Here is a 22,335-nt window from a genome sequence, read left to right as displayed (position 1 = left end):
CTCCACGAGTCCATTTCTGCCACCTTTTCTTAATCGAACATTAAATATTCTACTAAAAAAAATATCTAACTTTAGATTATGGTGTTCCTTAATCAGCTCTCTCTACTAATTTAAGTATTATATACTGTATTTGGTAAAGCATTCCAAACTTTATATATAAATTATATACCACGTGAGTCTTAACCAGATTAGTTTCACAACTGAAAAAAGTTACATTAATGCTTCTGGCTGCTATAGCTATTGTAAGTAAGAGAATGGGGTTATAGACTTCAAGAGTTCAGCGTACAAAGACGAAAAATTGGTTAGCGTTACGTGTTTTCAAAGGTTTAAGAACAAGATATTCTTAATTATCCTCTCATTCTCTTTGGCGGCTGTATCTTATTCAGTTATTCCCATGATTTTTAATAGAAAAAATTAGTAAAGTTAGGTTTTATGAAAGACCAGATTAGTCGAAACCGAAGCCGCTTAACTTGAAACGTTAGAGAATGCAATTACGTTTTATAATTGTTCCTTCCAAAATATACTCAGTTAGTCCACTTAAGTTGAGAATGCAATTACGTTTTATAATTCTTTGGGCCAGTAGAGAATATTGTAGTTTCTGAATGCAAGGAGCAAAAGTAGTAACACATCAAACTCAGTGTTGGGTATAACTCTTGTGGTTGTGGTTGTGGTAGGTATTAGTCATTTAGAGAGGTCACACATGTGGACAGTATAATCCGATCAAAAAAAAAAAAAAGAACATTACTAATCAGAAAAAAATAAAATGAAGAAGAAGACCACTTCAAAAATCTTGGTATACAAAAGAATGTAGCAAGAAATTTGGTTGTCGTCTTTACTTTGGTTGCTTCCAGAGGAGCTTTGGTTGGGGGGAGATAAAACGGAATTCGATTACAACCGAAACAAAATTTGATGGGAGAGTAAAAAACTGCCGCAAGCATACAACAAACAGAGACATACAAAGAACCACAAAGTAATCGTCTAAAGATAAATACATAATCGAGGGATAAATTAATTATGTACAGCTGCAGAAGATGAAGAAGAGTTTCTTTTACCTCTGCTATAAGCCTATATAACAAATCCACATTGCTCTCTGCGTTTTAGGACGAAGACTCTATGGCTTCGACTTGTTGTCGAGCAAGGTACTTCTCTCTTCTCTCCTTCTGATATATGACATAAAAACTATGGTGAGTAAAAAATGGGATTCATTTTGAAAAAGAGAGAGTTAAAAAGGAACAAAGCGGGTAGCTTATGATACCCATTCATCTATGACAAGACCCTCCCCAACCACGCGAGGCCCTGTCTCTGGTGGAGGCTTCTTTCTTGCTTCAACTGCAGCTTCAGCTTCATCCAGTTGACGTTTCAGTTTCTCCATTGCCTGATCATTTCATCGTAATCCTCCTTATTATAATGTTCAAACAAAAAAATCTATAGTATATAAGTTTTCTTAACAGCATGAAGATATACTAAAAAGCTTACAGCACTTGAGCCCTCCGCATCAAGAAAAATGACCCGAAGAACCCTCTCCACTGTTACTTGATCCTTTTGCTCATCAAACTGCATGATAAACACCACAAAATGCATCATTTAAAAAACACCCTATAGCAAGATGACTCTGAACATCCTCTGCCTAAAACTCTCAGAGATTGCTTATTCCATGACAACCTATATACCAATTGCATTGCATTTAGCCTATTAAGAGTCATATATGTAACTACCAATATATTCTAAGATTGAACAATAATATCTTTCAACAACGAACTTATGAATAAACTGATTAGAGTTAGAAAGGAGCGACTTAACATACCAACTCAGGTACATACTCTACCCCTGGTTTAACTTTCAGGCTCATGATCTTAAACTTAACCTTGCTCTTCTGGTTCAACTGCTGTTTTTCGTTGTTCTCAGGGTGTTCCACAAACTTGAACACTGCACTTGAACGTTTATAAGAAGCAATCATCAGAGTCTGTATAAACTTAGCCGGTACATAATGTTTCCAAGAATCTCATTTACCAGTAGCAAAAACACTCTCTCCTGGAGCCAAAACACCACCGGGAGGACGCATGTAACAACTTTTCGGTGCCGTCGTTTGAAACTAAAACAAGAGATACAACAAAACCAAGTCAACAACAAGTCAACTTCTCTTCCAAAGGTAGCTAGCTGCTGGACTTGTGAATTTTACACAAAGAGCAAAGCTGATGCTTAATGATACATAGACAACTCCTCCATTACCTTAAATGCAGTATGAGATTTGCTAGTATTCTTAAGCTTGATTGCGCTGCGAACTTGTTTACCAGGTTCATCTGAAACAATCACAAACGCCCAAATCTTAACTTCGTTCTCTAACTACAATCAGAGCTTCTAAAGAATCCTAAATGTTCATAACTTCGGTTTCTCTAACTACAATCATAACTCAAAAACCAAAATCAATCAATTTCAGAGAGTTTCCCAATTCGAAATCAAGCTAAATCGACGGAAGAAGCTAAAGTATAGAGACGTACAAGGGAAATAGAGAAAACTGGAAGGATCTAATCGGAGACGACGGCGAGACGGGAGAAGTGATTTCGCGACGGAAGAAATAGTCGAGGAAGGCTTAGAGACGGGGGAAACATCCGTATTCCGATGTCCATGGCGGCTACGGTAGTTTTGACTTGGGTTCTGTGTAGAAGACGAAGTGTTGCTTCTCCTCTGCCAAAACGGACATAGCTTGAAGAGGTTCTTCTTCTTCTTCTTCTCCACCACACTCGGATTCTGACGGTCACCGATCGTCATCGGAATTTAATCAATTTCACGGTGACCGGAGAACAAACTTCGAAGTTTCTGAAATAAAACTTTTTGTTTCTTAAAAGAGAGAGAGAGACAAATTGGTGTGAATTTCAAAGAAGGAAGGAGAAGAGAAGACTCAAGACAAAAAAAAAATGGCGTTTTCTTTTGGCGTTTACTCGTTCTCTGCGTCTGTGTGAGGGTCACGAGTTTGTTTTTAAATCGGATTTCAGATGTTTTTATTTTTTTAAGTAGTTTATAAGTTTTAGTGAAATCCGTGTTTTAGGTTGGTGTGAAAACGAGTTTTTGACAAATAGAAAAAAGTCTTAAGGGACGTTTTTTTGGGGTTGGCAATTTTATTAAGGAATTTGTAAAAATTAGTGATTCGTTTGGTTGGTTTGGTTAGTTGTGACTTGTGAATTAAATTGTTCATTCATTGTTGTGTTTGCATTTGGTTGGTGTAGCTCTTTTTTTTGTTGCATTTTGGCCTTTTGGGCATCAGCGCATGTATGTGTTATAACATTACTTACGGATTGGCCAAAATAACATAATCCTAATAATGCGATGTTAAAAATACTACTATTAGTTAATCTGGTCTCACAAAAATTCCACTAATCATATTAGGTGGATAAGTAACATCCTCGAATCAGTTTTAAACAAAAATTAAATATATTAAAAAAAGGTGTTGCTAAATCAAAGTTTATGGGCCTTGAACATCTTTTGGACCGACGATACTATTTTATATAGTGTCCATCCAAACTGTACTCTAACATGTGACCTATTGATTTGTTTCTTTTGATAATGTAAATGATTTAAACTTTTAAAACACAGTTTTTTTTTGTGGCTCACACGCCTCCACTCAGATCCACATATTAAAAACAAAAAGAATCATTTTTTGTGCAATCAATCAGACGAGAAGAAGAGGTCAAAAAAAAAAAAAAAAATCAGACGAGAAGAAAAGATTATCATTCATCGCCATGGGACAAGTCTTTAACAAGCTCCGAGGTAAAGAGTGGAGGCATAAGCAGGTACAAGCGATATGTGATCGTGTTTTCGATCGGTTCAAGATTCAAACCGGAAGAGCCAATCTTACGTTCGAAGAGCTATACATCGCCGTGCTTCTCGTTTACAATGACATAAACAAGAGATTGCCTGGTCCTCATTTCGATCCGCCTTCTAAGGACCTTGTCAGAAGCATTATGACGGACTGTGATATCAACTTGGATGGAGAAATTGATAGGGAGGAGTTTGTGAAGTTTTTTGAGCAGCTTACGGCTGAGACATTCAATGTGGTTAGTCAGGGTTTGATCATATCTTTGATTGTGGCTCCTACTGTGGCTATCGCTACCAAGAGGGCCACGGAAGGTATTCCAGGAGTTGGCAAAGTTGTGCACAAGCTGCCTACCTCAATCTATGCTTCTCTTGTGACTCTTGCAGTTGTGTGGGTAAATTCTGATTCAAGTTAAGCTTCTCAGATAGCAAAGCTTGTCACCAAAGAAATGGGTTTATCTTTAAACTAGTATTTATCCCGTCCTACGTACGGGTCAAACACACACTTAAAGACATTATTAAGAATTATACCTTTTGATGATTTTGTTCTGCATATTGTTTCTTTGTTTTCCGAAGATAATTTCTGTTGGTAAACTAAATGGACTGGTTTTATAAAAGAAATGTTTTGAAAAAAATGATTTTGATACACCTAATGTGGTGCAACAAAACTTGTGACATGAAGGAGAGTAAATCGAGTAGCTTTTCATCCATCACACATTCATAACATGATGTTTCAAACATTAAATATGTGCAGTAGATTGAAATTGAATAGTAAAAAACATACTTTAGCTGATGGATTACATCATTAACATAAACACAAAGCAGCAGTCCCTCGTAATACATCTTTTCTGGTGGACTTGCCGTGTTGTCTTGACCCACTTTCATTTGTCCTTGTTGAAGTCCAGAGTAGTACATTTTTTTTCTCGCGGACTTGAGTGGTGTGGCTTCATCCTTATAAGTATTTGTGGGTTTGTCTTCAAGTACCTTAAACTGTACTCAAAGCCGAGATTAAAAAGTCTTTATCTTCCCAAATTCAAACTTAACATCTGAAGTATCCAAAAGAGTGTATAGCATAAAGAAAACGAAAAAAGCGTGAAACACAAGATTTGAATAACACTTGTGAAAGGAAGGGAAAAAAAGAAAGCAATAGAGAGATAAAAAAAAATATAGGATACCACAGATATATGAAGATTGAAGAACTATGCTGGTTTCTGTCAATTTTTGTTCTACCGCTGGTCTTGACTACCTACAACCAGTAGACAGCAAGATTATAGTATTAGAACAGAGAAGCAAAAAGAAGTAAGTTCATGTAAATTTTTTTAGTGAAAGAAAATCTAAGAGATACAAATAGCACATATGAGTTTTTAGTTCCAAGAAAAGTAAGTAGATGTGTGTACTTATAACATGGCCTCTCAACTGTACCTATTTGGTAGCATAGGAAGAGAATAGTGGTTGCCAAGTTGGTGCTGCCGCTGGGAGAGAAAAGATGAACTCGAGTAGACGCATGTGAAGTAGCGACCGCAAACGAAAGAGAAGAGATAAAGTAATAAACATTTTATACACCAACAATCAAAGCTTTTTACAGGGAGAAGAAGATAGATTACGTACACAGGGAAAATAGTATTTGTTACTAAGGCTATGAATGGCAATAAGTTTTTCATTGGTTTTTAGTTTTTAGATTTTGGTTTTTGGATTTTTGTTTTTAAATTTTTGGTTTTTGGTTTTTGCTGTATATTTAAAAATTAATAAATTAAAAAGTCAAAAATAAAAATTTACGCTGGAAAAAAAGGTTTTCCACAAAATCTCAAATTTATGGTTTTTAGTTTTTCTTTGAAATTTAGAAAAACCACTTAAAAACTAGTTTTCCTAATCTTTAGGGAATCCAATTTTTGAAAATCTTGAATGGTAAAGAAATAGATTTTCAAAAAATCAAAAACCAAAATCAACTTAAAAACTAGTTACCATTCAAGGCCTAAGAGTTTATCAGAATCAGAAAAAACTCTGGGTTTTGTAGTTTCTACAAAAATTACAGAATTGTGTCGAATAAATACGGAAGAAGATTGGCGAGAAATGTGGAGTTAGTGGAGATCGTGGATAAGTGCAAGATCGAGAAATGTAAAAGTTATGTTTTTTGACAAATTTATTTAAACGATATTGCGGTTATGTTTTTTGTTTGACATCGTGTCTCTATTTTTTTTTTTTAAAAACAAAGCTTACGTGGCTTAATTTTATTGGACAAATAACTTGTAATTTATAGGATAAAAGATGTGTCAACTTATTTTACCACACAAGTATAGAAACAATGTAAGGATTGTTGAACGGTCGAATGATAGTTTTTTTGTGACAAAAAAATAAAAACACGTTTTAGAATTAAAATTTTTAATGAACGGATTAAAAAAAAAAACACGTTAATTCATAAAACAAAAAAAAAAACAAAAAAGGAAAAGAAATTTTTAATGAACGGATTTTTACCGATATAATTTTCTGTCATGTTCGTAATTACGTTAATTTAACATTCCAACTTTCTCTAGATTACCAAAATATTCAAATACATTTCCGAAAATGGAAAGTATAATTCTTTAGTTACCGTAATTATGACAAGATTTAAAGAATTTTATTATATCCTTCTTGTTTTATGATTTTATATTAATCATGAAATTTTAGTATGTTATTTCCAATGTAAGCTCTTAGTAATAAAATTCATAACTTGCCATTTTTTATTATAAAGGAAACACATGTGACAATTCTTATCTTTAAAAATTAACACATGTCGTAATCTTATAATTAGACAACATAATACAGATTTATACATCAAAGTCTTAGGGTTTATAGCCTTTAACAAATTCGTGTTAAGCAAGAATAATAAAAAAAAAAAAGAAAAAAAGAAGCTGAATCTCTCTTTTTGACCCTTCCCCACGTATTTTCATTTTTTTTTACTTGACACTTTTAAACCGCTTCTCCTCCAAGTAATTTTTTTCTTTCTAACTAGTATAAAATAAGTCAACCCGTCAAATTAAAAAGAGCTTGAAGAAAGAAACAAATCAAACAATAAAAAAAAAGATTTAAAGGTTTTTTTTTCTTCTTCTATTTCCCCTTCTCCAAGTTCAAAGTTCAGAGAGAGTTTGTTACACAGCTCATTCAACGATGAGTCAGCTCGCGCTTGCAAGATCCGGTGGTTACACCGCCGCCGTCAAGTTCCTCCCTATGCTTTCCGCTGCTGTTCCCAAGATAATATCCTCCCTCGCCGCCGCCTCCACTACCACCTCCGTCCGTAACTTCAGCTCTACCGGAAGAAGTCCTCTCACCAGGTTCGTTTCAATCTTACGATTTCTTATACATTCTGTGAATACCTGTTCGGATTTTTGTGTTGATTTCGTTTTTTTGATTTTTGTAGTTACCAAATCAAGAAACCGGCACCGTCGCCGATGAAATCCTTTGCCTCCAGGTTTCTTCATCAATCTTCCGGAGCTACTCTGCCGCAACAGTTCTCCGGCGTTCGTAACTTCTCCTCTCCCAGCAGTTCTTACGACAGGTATTTTAAACCTATATACGCTCTTTGGAATTCTGATTTCAGTAGTACAAACCTTTGGGATTTGATTGATTAGGTTAGGTTGATTTAACGGATCTTCGCTGAAATTTTTGTTTGTGTGTGTAGCTACCACATTAATCCGCCGTCGAACTGGGGGATCAGAATCGTGCCGGAGAGGAAAGCTTGTGTGATTGAGAGGTTTGGTAAATACGTCAAGACTTTGCAGTCAGGGATTCACTTCCTTGTTCCGCTTGTGGATCGTATTGCTTATGTTCATTCTCTAAAGGAGGAAGCTATTCCTATTGGTAATCAGACTGCGATTACAAAGGATAACGTTAGCATTCACATCGATGGTGTTCTATACGTTAAGGTGTTTATCTTCGTTTCCAGATCCTCTTGCTATAAATTTTGATATTCTTCCTAAACTGTTTATTGATCTTTGAGTTTCTTTGCAGATTGTGGATCCTAAGTTGGCCTCTTATGGTGTTGAGAATCCAATCTATGCTGTTGTCCAGCTGGCTCAGACTACTATGCGTAGTGAGCTTGGGAAAATCACTCTTGACAAGACTTTTGAGGAACGAGATACTCTAAATGAGAAGATTGTGGTATGTTCTCTTTGCTTCTGGTTCAGTTTTTTTTGGTTGTTTGCTTTTAATGTACTTGATGTTCGTTCAAATTGAAAACTGGGGTCCTTTGATAGTTCATGGTCATTGATGTTAGTTAATGTGCATCTGTAGTGGGTCTTATATTACTACTTAAGATTAAGGTTCAGATTGTTTAACTGTGTTGTTCAGTTCATGATAGCTGGCTAGATGAGTTTGAGTTTACATTTGTAAGATAAGAGTATTGTTGTTGATGTGTTCTGGAATGCATTATGCGTTTGTAGTTTATGTGTTGGATATCAGAAGCATCTGAACAATTTTAAAATGAATTACTCTTGCAGGAAGCCATCAATGTTGCTGCACAAGATTGGGGTCTTCAGTGCCTTCGTTATGAGATCAGTGAGTTATTAATTCTATTGAATCTTTGCTGGATACCCTTTTGGCCTTGTATCTAATACATGTTTTATTCAGGGGATATCATGCCTCCTAATGGAGTGAGAGTTGCTATGGAAATGCAAGCTGAAGCTGAACGTAGAAAGAGAGCCCAGATTCTTGAGTCTGAAGGTAAATTTGCATGGCTTATCCTTGAGAGTTTATGTTCTGGGATTGATCTATGTTTGCAACAGCTCATTTGATTTATTTACAGTTAAGCCTGCTCAATTTGTTTCTCATAATCTACTATCCTAACTTTAACAGGAGAACGACAAGCCCATATCAATAGAGCTGATGGTAAGAAAAGTTCTGTAATCTTGGAATCAGAAGCTGCAAGGATGGATCAAGTCAATCGAGCACAGGGTTAGTATTTAGTAAACATTCTAAGTTTGAAAAACGTGGACTCATATTACTAAGACGTGGAGCCATTTGTCAGTTAAACTCATCACAACTGACTCTGTTTGTTTCATCTTAACGTTTTCTTTATTTGTGCTGTTGCTCTCCAGGTGAAGCCGAAGCAATATTAGCTAGAGCACAAGCAACAGCTGATGGACTGGCCATGGTTTCTCAATCCCTCAAGGCAACTGGTGGAATGGAGGTGAGTTCATTAGATCAAGCAGTGATTTCTAAGCATGATTTCCAGAATTTTGAGATAAATAAACTAACTTGATCACTTAGGTGTTAATACTGTTTTATCAGATTGTTAGTTTTAACTTGATCACTTAGGTGTTTATTGCTACTTAACCCTTCAAATGTGAATGCATTATGTTATCTAACCTGTTCTCCCATAACTGATTCCCCTGACGTTAAGTAGGCTTAATGGACTTGCAAATGCTAACTTTAAGTTTACTTGTTTTGCTTTCCAAATTGATATCTCATATGCTTAAAATCGTGGTGCAATATGCAGGCTGCGAGTTTGAGAACTGCGGAGCAATACATTAGTGCTTTTGGCAACATTGCTAAAAAGGTAAACACAACATTACTTGATCACATCTGCTTTCTAATCTCGTCCTCCTCCCTTGGGATTATCTAATAGAGTTGTATATTTGTTCTTGTTAGGGTAACACATTGCTGCTTCCGAGTGCTGTTGACAATCCTGGTAGCATGATCGCTCAAGCTTTAACAATGTACAAATCCCTTGTCAAGAATGGTGCCAACAGTGGTTTCACGGATAATGCAGCATCAGAATCCTCTACCGATGTCAACAAACTTGAATAGAAGCTATGGTAGCTGAACCTAGGGAACCATAATTCTTTTGACATGTGAAGGCTTATAGCCATTTATCAGCTTCTTTTTTTCTTTTCATATATGAAACAGTTATCTTACCTTATAAAACCATTTTGGAAACTAGAAAACAGATCTAAACTCAACTGTCTAAAAGAGGTTTTGCACCAGATTTTGGTCCTAAGTGTTGGCTTCTTTATTTCAATTTCCCACTCTTGTTATGGTCGAGACTCGAGAGTCTATCTGGCATAAGAAGAGTTTTTGGGCTAAAACCAGAAGGCAAAAACATAAGAGCGGTTGAGAATGAGGTTTATTTTTTTTCTCCTGTAGAATAGGTCGTTGACAGAGTAGAGCCTTAAAGAATCTACGGTGACATGAAATGTTTTTAGTCTTTTTCCTGAAATAGCTTTGTGTTGTTTGTTCCGTATAAACCACTATATATATCTCTTTGTTGTCTTCTGCTACATTCGCTCAGCCTCTAATAAAGAAAATAAGAAAACAGTTTTGGCTTCTTGAAAGGAATCAGAAAAAGGAGTTTCATTTTTTTGTAGCTCCACAGTTCTTCCCATTGTGTAAATTTGTTTGTTTGTTTTTTGTTTCAAACCAATTTATTTTCTTTAAACACCATGGGAGGCTGTGCGAGCAAACCTAAGGAGTCTGATATCCTTGAAACCTCTGCCACCACTGAAAACGTTGTCGTCGAGTCCAAGAATGTTGAAACCGAGACCGTAGCTCAGGTTTGTTGATCAATTTCATTAGAGACAATCGCTTCTTATCCATTTTTGTCTATGGTTTGATGATGGGTGTGATTCTTTTGTCATTTCGTTTTCCCGGTTGATTAACAGGAGAAGGCAGATGAAGTTGTCGCAGAGAAGAAGGAAGAGTCTGCTGAAGATGTAGCAGAGACACAGAAGGAAGCTGAGCCAGCCAAGCCTGCAGAGGAAGAACCAGCCAAGCCTGCCGAGGCTGAAACCGCCAAGCCTGCTGAAGCTGAGCCAGCCCCAGAGGTGGTGAAGACCGAAGAAGCTGTCGTCGAAACTGTTAAGGAGACTGAGCCAACAAAACAAGAGGAGGCTACAGCAGCCAATGACACCACCAAAACCAACGAAGAGCCTCTTGTAACTCTTTGATTAAATTCATTTTCAATTCTCAAAACCCCAATACCGTTCTAATATCCCCATATGTTATACCCACCACTGTTGTATTGTTATTGTTAACCACATGTACTTTATGAAACAATAGACCTGTTGTGATTTGTGACTTGTGTGACCTTCTTCTCTTTTCCTCTCAATTCCAAGTTATGGTAAAGTTATTAAATTTAAATTTTTGCAAAACATATATAACATCACAAGTCAAGATAAGGTTTCACAAATATGATGGAAATTGGGAAATTTTGGTTGATTGAAATTGGATTGTTACAATTCTTCTTCTCTGAAAACCTAAGGAGAAAAAAATAAAAATGCAGACTTTATCGGTAGCTTTCTGCAACTGTGGCTTAGTGATAAGAAGAAACTCTTTGGGAAACAGAAACAGTGTTGTTAATCTGAGTTTAATCTCTTCTTCATCATCTCCTCCGACTCTTGTTTGCCGATCAAAACCAAAATCTCAAATCGATAGCTTGAGAGTGTTGGAATGGGACAAGCTCTGCGATGTTGTCGCTTCTTTTGCTCGTACTTCTCTAGGTCGCGAAGCTACAAAGGTTTGATTTTTTTCTTTTGGGGTAGCCGGAGATGATTTCTCTGCTTTGAATTGACATAGATAGTGTTGGGTTTTTTTCAGAAAAAGCTTTGGGCTCTTGACCAGAGTTTCGATGAAAGTTTGAAGCTTTTGGATGAAACAGAAGCCGCCATTAAAATGCTTCAACATGGTTCCTTCTGTCTTGACCTCTCCAGCATTCATATCTCTCTTGTAAATATTTTCATCATCCTCAGTCTCTAAAGTGTTAATCTTTAAATGAATTTGTATAGTTTTGAATTGTTTAATTTGTTATTGTGAAGGTTGAATCGGGAGTTCGTCATGCTCGGAGGAGGCTTTCTTTACGAGCAGATCAAGCACTTGAAGTGGCTTCTCTTCTTCGTTTCTTCGATAATTTGCAGTTTGATTTGAAAGCTGCTATTAAGCAAGATGGAGATTGGTACAAACGGTTTCTGCCTCTATCTGAATTGGTATTTTTGCAGTTTCTCTCCAATTTTTTGATACTTTTTTTAACTTCAGCATTGTGGTGGCTCCCTCATATGTAGTCTTTGTGTGTTCCTTACCTCTCTTGCAGATAATGCACCCTGTGATAAATAGATCATTTGTCAAGTTGGTTGAACAAGTTATAGATCCTGATGGTAGAATCAAAGATTCCGCGGTTTGTTCTTTTGTCTCACTTTTGACTACATTGTTGCCAAGAAGCATGACCATTATGTTGAACTCGTCTTTTATTGTTTCAGAGTAGTGCCCTGAAACAATCACGTGAACGTGTGCAGACACTTGAAAGAAAGGTCAATTTCGTTTTTCTTTGTAACTGTGAATTGAAGATTGTCAAAACTGTTTTTGAGTATTCTTTGATATCTTAGCTCTTTGAATATATATTGCTTACTATAAACATGTTTTGAGAAAGATGTATTTTAAAGTTATTTTGTCTGAAACCTTCCTGATGTCTCCTTGCAGCTGCAGCAACTGCTTGATGCTATTATAAGGAGCCAGAAGGGTGACGATTCTGTCATGGTAAGTATTCTCTTAAAGTGGCGTAGGTAAAAGACAATTCTTCATTTTCTGACGTTGGCCCTAGTAATCATTTAAAATAATATTTCAGGTAGCGGCTGAAATTGATGGAAGATGGTGTATACAAATGAGCTCAAATCAACTAACTTCTGTTAATGGTCTTCTGCTTTCCAGGTAAAATTGAATTTGTAGATTTCACATTTCAGTTAGCAAAGAAGATTCAGTATTACAGATTATTAAGAAAGAGTTTCATTACCATTGGCCAATTTATTGAGAAGTTATGCTTCTCCTTGAGTGATTTATTTTGAAAATTCTATCTCTTGAAGGTAATATTTGTTACAGTGGTTCAGGTGGAGGGACTGCGGCGGAACCAGTAGCTGCGGTCTCTTTGAATGATGACCTTCAAAGTGCGAGAGCATCAGTTGCAAAGGCTGAGGCTGAAATTCTTTCAATGCTAACTGAAAAGGTAATTGAGTATAAATCTCTTAAAGTTCGAATTCTGTATTTTTCCTTCTTATTGTTTTCTGCTTGTTGACATTTTTTTTCAATTTGATGCAAGCAAAACAGATGCACGTTGATCTTTATAATATCGAGGTGGTGTTGAACTACTCTATTAAGCTCGATGTGGTAAGTGTATTCTTTTATTACCAACCATTTCTCTTTCCATTGAAGCAAAACTCAGCAAAACAAATCCCAGCAACATGACCTTCCAAACATGAGTGCTTTTTTCCTGCTAGATAAACGCTCGAGCAACTTACAGTAGTGCATATGGTGGTGCACATCCTGATATATACTTGCCACCTGAAGATGGGGTTGAATCTTTGTCTGGTGGAGAAAACTCACCGGAGAGTAACTTATCCAGCGAGGAATCGATTTCTAGAAAAGAATGGTTGCTGTATCTACCTAGATGTTATCATCCTCTATTGCTTCACCAACACAAGAAAAGCATAAGAAAGACGCGGGAGACTGTAAAATATCATAAAACAGTAAGTTTCCCATGTTATGATCATTTGAGTAGATTGATGATGCGTTTCAGCTGAATTTGTTAATAAATACATGGTTGATTTTTCAGGCAGACACGGTATTATCAGGAGCTCCGCCAATTCCAGCTGATTTCCAGATCTCTAAAGGCACTAAGGTTTTGGTTATTACCGGTCCAAACACAGGAGGTAAAACCATTTGCTTGAAATCAGTTGGACTCGCTGCGATGATGGCAAAATCAGGTAAGACATATGAAACTTACAATACCTTCTGTGAATTAAAAACTCCACCAAAAGATATAAAGCCCTTGGGAGAGAGTGAGAGATTTGAGAAACTTAACATCATATCAATTAAAAGAGCGTAATGGTTTTTGTAGGTCTTTATGTTCTAGCAACTGAATCTGCACGCATACCTTGGTTTGACAACATTTATGCTGATATTGGTGATGAACAATCTTTGCTGCAGTCACTTTCTACCTTTTCTGGTCATTTGAAGCAAATTAGTGTAAGTCGGATTCTCTGTTGTTGTCACAGCTTTTATTCTTACGAAACTTGAACTCGCTAAGTTTATCAGTTTTGGTAAAACTTCTATCCGGTTTCAAATGATAGTTTAATCAGTTTGGAAGATGTAACTCTCTTGATATGTATACAACTTATGTATCTTCTACTCCGATTGATCGACTTGCAGGAAATTCTTTCACATTCAACAAGCAGATCACTTGTGTTGTTAGATGAAGTAAGTTAAAAGACTGGCCATGATAAATGGCTAGGAGTCTATATCTCTTTTGGACCAAATTACTTGAAAGAATATGCTTTGAACTCTTGCGCTGTTAACAGGTTGGAGCTGGAACAAATCCGCTTGAAGGAGCTGCATTAGGAATGGCAATTCTTGAATCTTTTGCCGAAAGCGGTTCTCTACTCACAATGGCAACTACACATCACGGAGAACTTAAGACGCTTAAATACAGGTTTTAAAACTCACCTGCCTTTTTATTCGGATTACCCAAGGTTTTAAAGAGTATTAACTTCTTTTTCTTTCTGCATCTATTGTAGCAATTCTGCCTTTGAGAATGCTTGCATGGAGTTTGATGACCTGAACTTAAAACCAACTTTCAAAATCTTATGGGGAGTACCAGGTTTAGCTACATGCTCATCTAGACTCTTTAATGATCGATTAATTTGTTTACCCCTAAAATAGAGTCAGAGTTAATATGCTTAACTAACCCACATATGAGTATGATTGTCAGGTCGTTCGAATGCAATAAACATAGCCGAAAGGTTGGGGCTTCCATGTGATATTATCGAGGGTGCTCGTGAACTTTATGGCTCTGCAAGTGCTGAGATCAATGGGGTCATACTTGACATGGAACGGTACAAGCAGGAATATCAGAGATTTTTGAATGAGGCACGTGTTTATATAAGGTACGAATCTATGGTTATTTAAAAGATTAAACTACTGAAGAACTGAAATTAGATTTTTGAGACATGAAAGTCAGGAACTTGAACATATGAGCTTCATGTTTATGTTTTTATTTTTTTCGTTCTAGGCTATCAAAAGAGCTTCATGAGAATCTACTCACAGCACAAAAGAACATTAACGACCATGCCACCAAAGAGAGACGACAAATGAGACAAGAACTAACTCAGGCTGGTTCAATGACTCGTTCTACACTTCGCAGAACATTGCAACAGTTTCGTGCATCTGCTGCTCAATCTTCTCAGTCAAAGGTAGCTACGCAACTCCAAACAAAAGTCGAAAAGACAAATGATGAAGATAGTGGAATTCGTTCATCATCTGTGGTAGAGAGACGACCAATTTCTGGTATTTAAACAAGTTTAAGCCCTTTAAAATATAGCTATTGTCTGGTTATGATCTTTGAATCTGAACCATGTTTCTGTATTAACAGAAGCTGCGGCTCAAAAGGTTCCTGAAGTTGGTAGCTCGGTGTTTGTTTCTTCTCTTGGCAAAAAAGCGACTGTTTTGAAAGTAGAACAGTCGAAGAAAGAGATCTTAGTGCAAGTAGGCATCATGAAGATGAAAGTGAAACTGACTGATGTTGTGGCCTGAATCTAAGAGCCACGATTATGTATTCATTAATATCTAAACGAACACAGTTATATTAGCTTCAGAGTACATTACGATGTAACTAAAGTGATATGAAGAAACTACCTACTAATTACATATGTTCTTGTTGTATGCTTTCTTATACATGTATATGGTGAAGGTCTGTACAGACTGGGTATTGAAAGTGTGAAGTGTTTTCTTTACACCGAAGCTCGTGGTTCTTTCTCTGTTGGTTCAGCATTCGTCTTGTTTAAGTCTATGCGTGAGAAGTGGGACTTGAGGCCAATCCAACATTGGTAGTAGTCGTGATCGAGGAAAGGAGACTCCAGAGCCCAATGGCAGACTCTAGGAATCAAGGCTGATTCGAACATGAAAGCCATTGTACCTGTGAGTTTAGAAGGCCCCATTGCATTTACTCGAGCAATTGTTGCCTACAAAATAATTATAAAAATGCTTCAGACTTCAATTGTCACATTCAGGGGATCAATATGATCTCGGAGGAAAAAGAATTGATACCTCGTATGTGGTAGTATCTGGACCATGAGGTGTCATACAGCTATGGAGACTTGCACCACCAGGGAGAAATCCATCAGCTTTGGCCTGTGAATTGTGAAGTCAGTTTACAGATTTCAGTAATTAAGCTAATGATTTGCAGAAGCAGGAACTTGATGCGGTTTACCTCGTATGCACCGTAGATTAAACCCATAAATTCACTCATGCAGTTACGATGATAGTAAGGAGGTCGAAAAGTATGCTCAGCAACCAACCATCGAGGAGGGAATATGACAAAATCAAGCAAGGCCACACCAGGTTTATCCGTTGGTGCTGTAAGAACTGAGAGTACAATAATTTCCCCAAAGAGTGAGTGTGATTTACAATACAGAACCAGTAACCTACTCATAACGAAACAGAAATAAGAATAGATTTTGTGCAGAGAACCACCAACCTGTATTTATAGATGGATCTGCATGGTCTAAGAGGACGGTGTTGTATGGACAGAACTTCTGAAGGTCATACTGCAAAGGGAAAATGATATCATCAGATAAAAGTGTGTTGATTTTTCAAAAGCTTATGCTTTCAATAAACATGTATTCACCTTATAAGGCACGTAATTGCCATGCCAGGCGACCACATTGAATGGAGAAAAATCTTGTTTGGCAGTAAAGAGTTCACCACCAAACTTCTGAATAATGGTGTAGTCAGGCCGCAATGCATCTTCAAACCATGCCGTTGGTGCAAGAAAGTCTCTAGGTGCAGCAAGACCATTGGCACCTGTACACATCCAGCGATACAATTCCTTATAAACACAATCCAGGATACTCAGGTTGAATCTAAAAGAACTCAAGAGTACCTATTGGTCCAAGATCAGGAAGCTGAAAATGAGCCCCATAAATTTCAGCAACATAACCTCGCGACTTCCCATCCGGTAAATCTACCGAGAAACGAAATCCTTGTGGTATGACAGCAATTTCACCAGGAGATACCAATAGCCTTCCACACTCAGTATCAATCCATAGCCCTAAACACCCACTCAAAAACATCAGAATCAATCAAGGAAAGATCTTAAATCCGTTGCTTACACATAACTTACTAAACTAAACACATCAACGATTCATCTTAAATTCCATACCAAAGATGTGAACTTTATAAACAATGAACTACTAAACTTACTTCCTACTTGAGGAACTAACAAGAAGTCACCATCAGCGTTGCAAAAGGCAGAGTCTTTCATTCCTTTGTTAGCCACATACCTTCAACAAAAAACGAATCAAAGATCATTACTTTATCAAAAAAAATGAACCAGAGATACCAAAAAGAAAGATTTTTACATGTGAATAGCGAATCCATGGCGAAGAAACGAGCTTCCAGCTCCACAAATAGTATATAACCCATCAACGAAATCAGTAGCCGATTCAGGAATATCCTCAGCTCTCCACCTAAGCTGAGTAGGATTCGTACGACTATTCGATGAATCAAACTCACTCACAAGCTTCTTATGAGCTGGTACACGTGGCTTGAACGGTTCATGTGTAACCGATGGCTTAATCCGATACAACCAGCTGAACAAAGATGGAAAAAGATCAAAACTTTTAACGAAAAATTATCTAAATTTACAAAATAAAAAACACGTAAGAGTAAACGAAAGAACCTTCGTTGGTTGAGCTTGCGTGGTGAAGTGAAAGAAGTACCGGAGATCTGCTCGGCGTAAAGACAATAAGGACAAATAAGAGGACTGTTCTGATCTAACGGCAAAGCTCCGGCGATAGCCTCCGATGAGAAATGGTTGCCGAAGCCTGATTGATACTTCAACTCTTCAAGCTTCTTCTTCTCTTCTTCCATGGCTTCTTCACATACACAGGAGAGTCAAAGAGAGAGAGACGATGATCGATACCAATTTAACATGTGGGAGTGATGCTGACGTGGCGTGTTGATCCAACAACGTCTGATTTTAAAACTCTTTTTTTTTTTTGTTCAAATATAAATTGTTGGGCTTGAATATAAATGGGCTTTGTTTATAATTAGGCCTAGTTTTGGTTACTTTTAACTTGCTGAGTTTTTATCCCACATCGGTGAGTTAGTGAGAATGATTCTTGTTTATATATGAAGAGGAAGTACCAATGGTCACGACCTTACTTGAACAGGATCTGTTCTATAGGCTCGTACCTCTGTTTCCTTGATTTCTAAGGAGACAGGCCCTTAACCCTGGTTGATGAACCATTACCGTGCGATCAGAGCGTGATTAACGGCTACGATATGTCCTTGGACGCATCCGGTCCTGTAGAGGATCGTTACTCGGCTCGGTTCTACCTTGCCGGGGTGGTCGCACGGCGGTCTGACAGGTTCCTTTTTCATCCCCTAAATTTTTTTACATGTGACCCCATCAGAGAGATGTTCAATTGTATTTTCATGTCGCTTTATCTTTGTTCCATATATGAACCCATAGGTTGATTGTATAGCAAGAAACTTAGTCAATCTCGGATCAGTCACCACCTCTAACAAATGGTCCCATAGGTTGATTCATAGCAAAAAAAGAAAAAATTGAAACAAAGATATCTAGCAAGGTTTATGTACAAATAAAACTTCCATCACTCCATCAAGTCTTTTGTTTACAAATTTCATTATCTTTCAATCCTATTTTTTTTTCACTAATGGTCGGAAAAAGCGCAGTTTTAAGTTACCAGGAAAGTTAGGCTTAACATTATTCTTGTGCGATTCTAATTGTTCATTGTAAATTTGCATCCACCGTCTTAAGTAGTTTCACATTGATGGGTTTGTCTTGTTTTGTTGTTCCAAACCATATGATCATCTTGGAAAAAGGTTAAGTAATAAACCTCATCAACCTAGAAGTCCAGAGAACCAACAAAATACTATCACTCTGCGTTAATTAGGAATCGTCTTGATTTCTTTGTTAAATGTTGAAGAAGCTAGCTATTTCAAGACTCAAGATTATCCCTCTTTGAGAACAGAACAAACGAGACGTCCATAATTGAAAAGATAATAATAAGGAATGCCAATTGGCCAAACTTGATTCTGTTTGTTATTTATTGTAGATAACGAAACGTAGAAAAACCCATCATTACAGTAATGCGGAACTATTATTTTTTTATTACTAATATGAACCATTAAAAATAATTATAATTATTTAATATTAAAAATATAAACCTATATAAATGTCAAATTTATTTTATTAAGCATTATATAATTTATCTATTTTTGAACATTTTTTCACAATTACTTTTCTCTTTATTTTCTGATATACACTCCTCATCTCTTACATCTATACTCTTTTCACATGTGATAGAATATAAAATTTAATAAATATGTGAGAAAGTTCATAAATAAATTTATTTATTGTTTTTTAAAATATAAATAGTTACTGTAACTATTAATATATGATACATATAGGAATTTCAACCAAAACAAACATGTCTTTCTTTAAAGTAAGATTCTCTTTTGACAAGTTCTAAGAAATTGTTATTTGACACTCTTTTTTTTCAACATGTGTCATTTTCTCTTTAATATTTTTAGTGAGTTTTTTAAATTGACTTTATATGATATAAATTATCTTATTTATCTTTATATTTAAGACACAATATTAATTGATATTATACATTATAAGATGTTCAATTTATTCTTTAATTTGTGTAGCATATTGTCCCCTAATGATTTTCTCTTTTTTCTTTCTCATTGTTTAATAGATATAATTAACATTATCTGATTATTACATTATTTTGTAATTTTATTCTAACTAAAAAAAACTAAAGTATATTTAAATATATATAATTTATAAATATTTAAAGAGAAATAACTACTAAAGTATATTGAAATTCCTATATGTATCATTATTGGACAATATGCTACATAAATTAAAGAATAAATTAAATGATTTATAATATATAATATTAAATTATATATTAAATTATAATATTAAATTATATATTGTCTTAAATATAAAGATAAATAAGATAATGTATACCATATAAAGTCAACTGAAAAATATACTTAAAAACATAATACTGTATAAGCTTATAAAAGGCCTAAAGTCTGATTTTTTAACAGTGTGCATGATGGTCTAATAGCTACGTCACTTGTGTGTAGGATCGGCTGCATCCGCAAAAGACCCATTCATCTATATATACATTTTTGGAGAAACTTATGAAATAAATCCTGAAGTTCAGTACTATTTACAGAGAATGCCACTGACATTAAATATTTTTAATTTATAATATTAAATAAAAATTTAAAACAAGATTTTTCACAACTGAGATTTCCTAAAATTAAGAGAATTTGAAGATATTAATAATTGTTGATTTTTCTTCTAACTAAACGATTTATAGAAACAAATTAATTTAACAAAACCAATATTTAATACTAACAATAAAGATATCTCCAAATCACAAACTAACATTTAATACTAACAATAAAGATATCTCCAAATCACAAACTAACATTTAATACTAACAATAAAGATATCTCCAAATCACAAACTAACATTTAATACTAACAATAAAGATATCTCCAAATCACAAACTAACATTTAATTCAATAATGTATTCGTCCGATTTTTCTGCAAAAAAGGCAAAACAAATACTACAAATTAAGAAAAACATTGAATGTTTAGGTATAAATGCATTTTTATTTATAAAAATATATTTTCATAACTATCAACCAATAGTAATTCATTAAAATTTAAATTCTCAATCAATGATTCTTGAAAACTACAATTTCTTAGCATTAATTAGTAAAAAATACAGAAAATCAATCTTTGTGATACAAATTTTTTTTCTAGAAAATCATCTATTATGATACAGAGGGAGTATTAGTTATCATATTCTATAGCTTATTTCTAAATTCTAAGTTAACAATTCCAAAATTAAGATAAGCAAAATTACACAAATATCTTAGCAATAAATTAAAATTCAAAAAAAAAAAAAAAAATCTTAATACTCACTCCGAAATTTATGCTTCTCCAACTATATAAAAGCCATTTTCAACGTCTTTCGAGTCATCATCTCCCACATTCGTCCAATTTCTTTTTTTTAACGTTTGTTTTTTTCGCTTTCTTTTAGCTTTTCGTAACTAACATGTATGGTGTATTTGTGTAGGATGAAATAAAACATGAACCGAATACTGAACCGAAAGCACCAAGTGAGGTTTCATCTTGATCTATTCTTCTTCTATTTTATTTTATTTTATTTACTTCATAAATTTTTGAATTTCCAGATTTCTAATTAAATAATTGATCTCATTGTGAGATGTTTCTGTTTTGTTTAGTCTGCAACTAATATATTTGATATTCTTTTGTTTGGCAGTTTAATTAAATTATAAGAGATCATTCATACCAGGTTATCCCTCACTTTTTTCCATCTTTGTTTTTTTTTTTTAGTGTTTTTTTTTAACTTACCATGTATACTATTTGTGTATGATGAAAGAAAGCATTAATCGAATAGCACCAAGTGAGTTTTTACCTAAAATGTTTCTTATTATCTATTAATTTTTATTTTCTATTTATTTCATACATTTTTGAATTTCAAAATTTGTAATTAAATAGTTGTTGATGTTATGAAGCGACCATTCAAATCAATTAAAAGATTGATACATCACAAAATATTCTTTTAATTATACTTCAATTTTAAATTGGGGTTTAGATACATTATAAATGAATAATCTATATTGCCAAGATCACATATACTGTATACATAAGAGGAGAGACTACCTATTGCCCACTATTTTGTCTAAAAGGAAAGAAATCTTTGGAGCATAAGATATTATTGAGTGTTTTTATTATATATAAAAAAAGTTATTATTCAGTGGAAGGAGAGTGTTTTTTTTTGTGAATTTTTTGAAACTTCAATTTTCAATCTTCGATTTATGATGTGTATAAAATTAATTAGTGGAAGTTGAGAGCAACATAATATTTTATATAAGTCTTTAATTTGTATATAATGTTATTATTTTTGACGTGATTTTATATAGCAAATATAAATTATTACTTTGTAATAAGATTTATAGATCATCAANTTTTTTTTTTTTTTTTTTTCAGAAAACTTGACTGTTGGGATTTAAGCGGAAGAGATGAAAAAAGAGAACGGCAAAGAGAATGAGGATAGAATTAAATCCCATAAATTACTCTTACAAAGGTTTACAAAGGATATAAATACCAAGAGAACTAGGGCTACACCCTTTACAATAAATCACATAGGGAATAAAGAAGGAGAATTAGTTCTTCCCAAGATTGAACTCATCCTCTAATTGTTTCCTTAAATGCACCGCCCAAGACTTTATTTTCTCTTCTCCTCTAACGGCTATAAAGAGATTTCGAACCTTCTCATGGACTTACACCAACAAGGCCTCTTTATCCACACAGATAACTCGGCCTTATAGACGAACGGACGTCCACATAGAGATATGGGCAATGTGATCATGGTCAATTGTCCCCCTCAAGCTTAGCCAAGGGAGACAGCTAAGCTTGGAACCCGCATA

The 22,335-nt window shown here is 35.0% G+C and overlaps 5 protein-coding genes, 1 long non-coding RNA gene and 1 pseudogene across 6 annotated transcripts; 4 read left to right on the top strand and 3 right to left on the bottom strand.

Annotated features, from left to right (window-relative positions):
* LOC104729242 (vesicle-associated protein 4-1) lies at positions 781-2,945 on the bottom strand. The gene is made up of 7 exons (XM_010448169.2): positions 2,499-2,945; positions 2,230-2,300; positions 2,011-2,092; positions 1,805-1,926; positions 1,477-1,554; positions 1,256-1,375; positions 781-1,160 (listed from the first exon to the last, which is right to left on the bottom strand). The coding sequence occupies exons 1-7, from the start codon at positions 2,767-2,769 to the stop codon at positions 1,098-1,100; spliced, it is 807 nt and encodes a 268-aa protein (XP_010446471.1). The 5' UTR covers positions 2,770-2,945; the 3' UTR covers positions 781-1,097.
* On the top strand, positions 3,621-4,398 carry LOC104729226. The gene has a single exon (XM_010448153.2). The coding sequence runs from the start codon at positions 3,738-3,740 to the stop codon at positions 4,224-4,226; it is 489 nt and encodes a 162-aa protein (XP_010446455.1). The 5' UTR covers positions 3,621-3,737; the 3' UTR covers positions 4,227-4,398.
* Positions 4,733-5,446, bottom strand: LOC104729236. The gene is made up of 3 exons (XR_758237.2): positions 5,233-5,446; positions 4,986-5,056; positions 4,733-4,800 (listed from the first exon to the last, which is right to left on the bottom strand). It is a non-coding gene; the product is annotated as an uncharacterized LOC104729236 (long non-coding RNA).
* LOC104729218 lies at positions 6,842-9,767 on the top strand (annotated as a pseudogene).
* Positions 9,888-10,859, top strand: LOC104729193 (proteoglycan 4-like). The gene is made up of 2 exons (XM_010448107.1): positions 9,888-10,334; positions 10,443-10,859. The coding sequence occupies exons 1-2, from the start codon at positions 10,224-10,226 to the stop codon at positions 10,725-10,727; spliced, it is 396 nt and encodes a 131-aa protein (XP_010446409.1). The 5' UTR covers positions 9,888-10,223; the 3' UTR covers positions 10,728-10,859.
* LOC104729200 (endonuclease MutS2-like) lies at positions 10,946-15,489 on the top strand. Its single transcript, XM_010448120.2, has 18 exons — positions 10,946-11,296; positions 11,377-11,505; positions 11,595-11,762; positions 11,867-11,950; positions 12,033-12,083; positions 12,253-12,309; positions 12,398-12,480; positions 12,649-12,772; positions 12,874-12,933; positions 13,044-13,292; positions 13,379-13,529; positions 13,664-13,791; positions 13,975-14,022; positions 14,124-14,254; positions 14,340-14,422; positions 14,534-14,708; positions 14,834-15,108; positions 15,194-15,489. Exons 1-18 carry the CDS (start codon positions 11,057-11,059, stop codon positions 15,352-15,354), a joined length of 2,397 nt encoding a protein of 798 aa, XP_010446422.1. The 5' UTR covers positions 10,946-11,056; the 3' UTR covers positions 15,355-15,489.
* On the bottom strand, positions 15,385-17,747 carry LOC104729209 (homogentisate 1,2-dioxygenase-like). The gene is made up of 9 exons (XM_010448131.2): positions 17,501-17,747; positions 17,181-17,411; positions 17,023-17,102; positions 16,703-16,870; positions 16,448-16,623; positions 16,298-16,367; positions 16,031-16,185; positions 15,868-15,951; positions 15,385-15,782 (listed from the first exon to the last, which is right to left on the bottom strand). Exons 1-9 carry the CDS (start codon positions 17,689-17,691, stop codon positions 15,552-15,554), a joined length of 1,386 nt encoding a protein of 461 aa, XP_010446433.1. The 5' UTR covers positions 17,692-17,747; the 3' UTR covers positions 15,385-15,551.

This window comes from Camelina sativa, chromosome 2 (assembly GCF_000633955.1).
Source record: "Camelina sativa cultivar DH55 chromosome 2, Cs, whole genome shotgun sequence".
NCBI classification, from domain to species: Eukaryota; Viridiplantae; Streptophyta; class Magnoliopsida; order Brassicales; family Brassicaceae; genus Camelina; species Camelina sativa.
This window is presented reverse-complemented; position numbering and strand designations above follow the sequence as displayed.